This window comes from Azolla caroliniana, unplaced genomic scaffold (assembly GCF_043228905.1).
Source record: "Azolla caroliniana isolate FFs.n. ecotype wild unplaced genomic scaffold, voAzoCaro1.0.p SCAF_10, whole genome shotgun sequence".
Classification (NCBI taxonomy): Eukaryota; Viridiplantae; Streptophyta; class Polypodiopsida; order Salviniales; family Salviniaceae; genus Azolla; species Azolla caroliniana.
This window is the reverse complement of record NW_028230445.1, coordinates 10,943,098-10,949,881: the sequence shown is the minus strand read 5'-3', so window position 1 is coordinate 10,949,881 and position 6,784 is coordinate 10,943,098. Positions and strand designations below refer to the sequence as shown.

Genomic DNA, 6,784 nt, shown 5'->3' with positions numbered 1-6,784 from the left:
GTGTACATTGGCTAAATAGCAAGGAAAAGAATACCAACAATGGCCTTCGTTTGGGATGTCTGTCACCATTTGTTCCCAGGATTTATTGTGTTTATGCACATTTATAACACATTATTGTTCTCGTATCACATTGACATTGACTTCATTCTAGGCATTACACCAAATCCACTTCATTGGTTGCAGTGGATCGAATCATTATACATAATAATAAGTCAGCTTCCTCCCACTTCTTCCTTCAAGGCCCTCTAAGAGGTGTCAGAAAGCATTGGCGAAGATTAGAGTTCTAGGTGAAGTGTTGGAAAAAGGAGTGGAGAAATTGTAATCTAATGACAGTGATCCAATAGAGAAATGGTGAAGGTAATCAATATAAGACTGTATGCCTCGTCTTTTTCTAATTGAAAAAGCAAGTTGAACAGATGACCTAATGTATCTCTCAAGTCAAAAACTAATATCTAGTGGTATAACATTTTGATATTTTTAGCATTGGTAATGTCTTTTTACAGCTATTTCTAGATATCATTAGGTCACTTTTCCTTTCATACCAAAGAAAAAATAAACCAACAAATAAACAACTGATATTGCTACATTCTTTCACATGTGTTTTTATAGGTCTTAGTAATGAGAAGCCAAAAACCATTAAGGAAATATGTGTTTGTAATGAGAAATTATGGAAGAACAAAAAATGGTGAAAACATTAATATTCATGCAATTACGTAATGTAAGACATTCTTGTAGAGAATCACTTATATGCATTGAAATATTCAAATTCTAAGGTATGAATGCAGCAACATGATGGTGATGAAAAGCCATGCACTTTTCATTTCTAGCTTAAGTTCATGGGTTTCAAATGTTGAGCACCTATTTGATGTTGCAAAATGAGAAGCCCTCTTATCTTGTTTTTACTTATAATTTATAGCTTGAGTTCATGAACAATATACAAAGAGTGAAAATGGTAGTGTTGTTTTTTACAAGGATGCTAACAAATTAAAGTCCTTACAAGAAAATTTGAGTCGTGAGTCGAATTGGTTATGTGTGTACAAATCACGCAAATATATTGTAAGACTAGTACATGTTTATGTACAACTCTAGTTTTCCTTAAGTTAGATGGCTTTGATCTTTTGAATAGAAAAAAAGAATTTGGGATACATTTTCATACATGTATTATTATCATGCAAAATCCAAATGAGTTCCAATTTGTACTCAAGTAAATACCAAAATAGTCAAAAGTGGAAAGAAAACAAGTTGTAATAAATGGGATGCGATAGAATAACTAGTTGTATACTAAACATGCTGATCTTATTATGCTTATAATGAAATATGTTATATCAAACTTAAATGATCCTATCCGTTAAAACAATGTTGAGGGAAGAATATGGTCTCAAGGATGTTCAATTACTTGTAAGGAATGAGATGTACAATGGAAGAGTGCGCTTAACTTAAGAAACTAGAAAATTAGGAAACGAAATGGTGCTACGGAACAAGTTGGAAGAGCTGTACGAAAAGGAATGCTTAATTATGCAAGAATATGGTCTCAAGGATGTTCAATTACTTGTAAGGAATGAGATGTACAATGGAAGAGTGTGCTTAACTTAAGAAACTAGAAAATTAGGAAACGAAATGGTGCTACGGAACAAGTTGGAAGAGCTGTACGAAAAGGATACAAGAGAAGAAGTTGCAAGCACTAGGATAGATTACTTTGTGCCAAAATATGAAGGAAGAGACAATGTTCCTAACTTCTCTAGATACCCTAAGAAAGTCATGATGGCATAGATTCTAGTTTAGTTATAAGATACATCTCAACTGTTCATAGGGGGCATCAATGCCTATTAGTATGTCATCACAACACATGGGTTCAATAGAAAGGCTTTTCTAAATCCAGATGTATTTGATACATTTCTTGCATACAAAGGGTACCATTTAAGAGAGGTTTTCACATATTGAATAAATGTTAACTTGTTTGACATACTAGAAACGTTTTTAGATGGGGTGGAGGAGGTATGTATGGGTAACCTTTGAAACTTGCCAAAGAACGGTAGCATCATTGTTAGTAAGAGACATTGTTGTAAGTAAAATAACTCCAATGTAAAAAGGGAACCAATGGCCAACCTATCATTACTTCATAGTCTTTGATATGATATCATGAAAGCATTGTTGGAGCTCCATTTAGACGTTAACATGTGCAAATGCACAAAAAAAGTACAAAGAAAAGCAATAAATTCTAGTCTTTAACAAGAACATAAATAAAACAAGGGGTTTAAAGTTTGTTTTCAATACTATAGAAACACTTGCTTTACATGCGGTACACAAGGACAATTGTTGACAAGATATATTTGGCATTTATTTTGACTAATATGTTTAATAAATAACTATGAATCTAATGGTGATCTTATTTTGTGTGCTATAGGAATACTTGTTTGATTAGGATCAAAAAGTATGCCCATGGATTATATTTTATTTGAACTGTTGTTACAAAAAGGATGATCATGGACCATATCTTTGGGAGCCTTTTTGACAACATGACGAAATGTTTCATTCAACATTCTTGCATCCTTTTTGGATAACTATGATTAAAATGACTAGCATGTTCTTTCATAGGGGATATATGCATAAAGTATTTATGTATTATGGGTCAAAACTTTTAGTTTCTTTAATATACAAAATTCATAATATTAAGTTTACCAACCTTTCTTTCACCAAACTCTTGAAGGCTAGTCAATTTCTTGTCCTTCAATGAGAGTATCACCAATGCTGAAAGTATCATACAAAAACTTCATCAATGTGATGAAGGAATTATGAAAATATGAAGTGCAATACAAAGAAATAATTTATTCTACTAAGGTATGTAATATGAAATATAATTTTCTTGTGTCAATATATCAAGGGTGTCGATTCGATTTATTGCTATAATGTTAAATTTGATAACTGATAGCTAATATGTTTGTCAAACATTAAAGTATTATGAATACAAAGGATTAGCAAAGTGTATTGGATATTAAAATTTATGCTCACTTGAACTTTCAAAGCAAGAAAATTCATATTGTTAATACTAATATTTTTTCGAGGAGGGTTATGTTATTACCAAGCTCTTCAATAACTCTAGACAAGCTCATTGAAATAACATGATCCATGTTGGAGCTCGTAAGCAATGTTGCATCATGCCGTAAACATGACGTAGGCCTGATGGCAAGTTGGTTGGATGTCTTATATCATATTGTTTGCATGATGTTTTATGAATATTTCATCTTGGAAAGAGTATGACCTAAGAAAGTCTACAATTCACTTGCACTCGCATAAGAACATGCCTAACTAATAATTTTACACACTTTTCCTAAAGCATGTTATGTGTGAGTAATATTTATAATGATCATGTATGATCTATGCAAGATAAGCACACAAAGTCTACATCCTTCAACTTGTATAAAGAAAATTGAAGCTCATTAAATGAGATTGTAGGCATTTCATTTTTGACAAAATGGATGAAACATTATACGAAACTCCTTTGACGGATCTTAAGGTTACGATTGATGAGGTTCTGACAATCATTCCTTCATTTCCTACACCACAAGAACCCCTCTTTCTATCAAATATAGATCAAACAGTAGCTTTCCCAGTTGAAACTGCCTATTTCTATAGAGCTAAACCATGTATGGATCCTAAGTCTTTAGTTGGTAGACTACGTGATGCATTGAGTGAACTCTTAGTGACATATTATCCATTGGCTGGTAGGGTAAAATTCAATGTAGATGAAGATAGAATGGAAATTGATTGCAATGCAAAAGGAGTATTTCTAGCTTCAGCCACTTCAGAACATTCATTAGATGACTTGGGTGAAATAAGTTTTGTAAATCCTGGATACAAGAGCTTCGTTTTAACACCGACAAATGAAGTAGACCCACCAATTGTTACTCTACAGGTTTACCTCTTATCTTTGCTATCAATTTTATTTTGTAGACATGTTGATAAAATTTGTATTATATTCATTTTCAACAATGTCGTGGTAACTGCATTTTTTATATTGGAAATTGAAATTTCAATAGCATAAAACTAACTTTATAAATCTATAGGCAATATGTTTTTGGGAAAACTGGAATCTCTCCACCACTTGGAAAGATGCTATTATTTTGGAAATTTTGGGGTTGATTTAAGGAACAACTTTCACTATACACCTTCACAAGGAATGATCATTGGCGTTCTACAATATTCCCACTAAGATCTTTCCAACCATACTAGCATGGTATGCTTTTTGGGGCATGTCTCATTTAGCCCCCTCGAGGTAGGTGTATATTGAGGCTATGACAACTCTCATTTGGGTCATTTTTTGGGACAAAATGTTTCATGCTAGCTGGAACGAATAAACTTAACTTATTATTAGGAAACTAGTAGCATAGGATAGATCACAACTTAATGAGACACATATTAATAATTTGTTTGCATTGGTTCAAACTCACTTTGTAATATTGATACATTTACCAAGTCCCTTTTTAACTATGAATATGAATGTCCTCTATTGCTACTGAGAAACACATTAACATGACACCTATCCATTGCATTTATTTGCTTTAGCATATAAAATCAATTTTATGCACACACATGCTCAAGAATAGAGTAACTCTCTTATCATTTTGAGAATGATTGTTCCTATTGAATGGGTTTGGTTCCCATTCAGTCTCATATTCGTAATGTACCTTTTACAAGAATACATAATTGAAGCCCTTTTAAATTTTATATGATTTAATTTCTAGAAGCTATTCCTTGATAGGTGACAACATTTAAATGTGGAGGGTTTGTACTTGGACTTTGCACAAGTCACATAATGTTGGATGGCACCTCCTCGGTGCATTTTCTTCACAATCTGGCCGCATTAACAAAGGGAGAAAGTATACTTTATCATCCTACTTTTGATCGTACACGTTTAAAGGCACGCAATCCTCCTATAATCAAATACCCACATCCAGAGTTAGTGGAGATACCGATCTTTCGTACATCCTTTACTCAAAGAGAACAAATTACAACGCCCTATGCTTCTGAAATATCCCCTCACCATGCTTATCGTTCATTCCCTTTTCAGTCACACATGTTGCAAAAGCTAAAAGAGAGGGCTTTAGAGGAGGGAGTGAAAAAGTGCTCAACCTTTGAGGCAATGTTGGCACATGTTTGGCAAGCACGCGTGAAGTCTATTGAATCGATTGAGATGGATAAACCAACTTTAGTGTTGTTTGCAATGGATATACGCCAACGTGTAGATCCTCCTTTGTCTAAATACTATACCGGAAATGGAGTGGTTTCGGCTCATGCTGAAGCTTTAGCTTATGAGATAGTTTCTAAGCCCCTCTCATTTTGTGTGGAGAAGGTTCAAGAAGGCATAGATAGGATAACAGCGGACTACGTATCGTCTTCAATTGATTGGCTAGAGGTTCACAAGGGTATCCCATCTGCAGGAGTTAATGGGAACTTTTACTTATCTGCATGGTGGAAGCTCCCTTTTCACAAGCTTGACTTTGGCTGGGGGAATCCAATCTATGCGGGACCTGTCATGGGTAGTACCGTGGAAATTGTTCTCATTGTCTCTAATTGCAATGAAGATGATGAGGGTGGAGTGAATCTCCTTATTGCATTAGAACCCCATGAAATGACCAAGTTTGAGCATCATATTCAAGTTTGAGGAGGTGTTTTTGGATACAATGTTCTTTTCTCTCCAACACATTTCTAAGAAAGACCCCCCATCGCGCCCACTCCCCCATGCCACATTGCTACATTGCCACATTGTCACATTGTCACATTGCCACACTGCAACACTGCGACACCACCCCATCCCCCAAACACATACACATACACACGTGACACCACACACACACACACCTCCCACCTATGGAGGGAAATAGGAAATATATCAATCAATCATGTTTATCGATACATATGAGTACACATTTTCTCAAACTTCCTTTTGGTAATAAGTTCTCCAAATACATGTTTTTATAATATTGACTCCTCTTTATGAAATATATTTTGTAGGTATATATAGAGTAAATAGATTATGATGTTGATGTCATTTAACATAGACAATTAAAATAATTATTGTTTTACTAACCCTAAAGAACTAGGATTTATTAAAAAATGAAAGACGCGTGTCCAGTAGGTTCAACAAATATCCAAAATTCCACGACCTTTAAAATCTTTCTTATGTAAAATTCATAATTGAGAAACCATTCTCCTTTGAAACATGTATTGTCTCTATCGCATGCACAAAACATGCTACTTTAAAAACGTAGGTGATCATATGGTGGAAAGTTTGGAAATAACTTTATGTATGTTTATTATGTTATTAAAGATGCATGCATGCATGCATGCATATATATATATGTATGTATGTATACTCACTATTGTTGGGTGATCATTCAATGGCTTCCTTCATTCCTCAAGAAGGTTATCCAAACATCACATTGTCCTTCACATTTTTACATTGTCATGTGGATTATGGTACTCCCAACATGACATCTTGTTCTAACGTTTCACTATAGTTCATGTTTTTTTTTCCAAAACAAAATATCCTTCCATTAGTTATATAGAAAGGTCATAACGATTCAACATAAAAAGTATTTTTTCCCAAACCCGTCTTGTGTAAGATAATGGCTGAGGAAACAAATCTATGTACTCCAACATAGAAAAAACAATCCAATAATTACAATCTATTCCCTAGACACATTGCAAGGTGTCCATATCCATAGACAACAACAAAAGTAGCTCTGTTTAGAAAGAAGCCCTCTTAGGTCATAGTTATGAGCAA

At 34.1% G+C, this 6,784-nt stretch overlaps 1 protein-coding gene across 1 annotated transcript; it reads left to right on the top strand.

Moving 5' to 3' along the window:
* Positions 1-3,472: 3,472 nt before the first annotated feature.
* LOC147859023 (acyltransferase GLAUCE-like) lies at positions 3,473-5,662 on the top strand. The gene is made up of 2 exons (XM_087326271.1): positions 3,473-3,913; positions 4,760-5,662. Exons 1-2 carry the CDS (start codon positions 3,473-3,475, stop codon positions 5,660-5,662), a joined length of 1,344 nt encoding a protein of 447 aa, XP_087182397.1.
* The last annotated feature ends 1,122 nt before the right edge of the window (positions 5,663-6,784 follow it).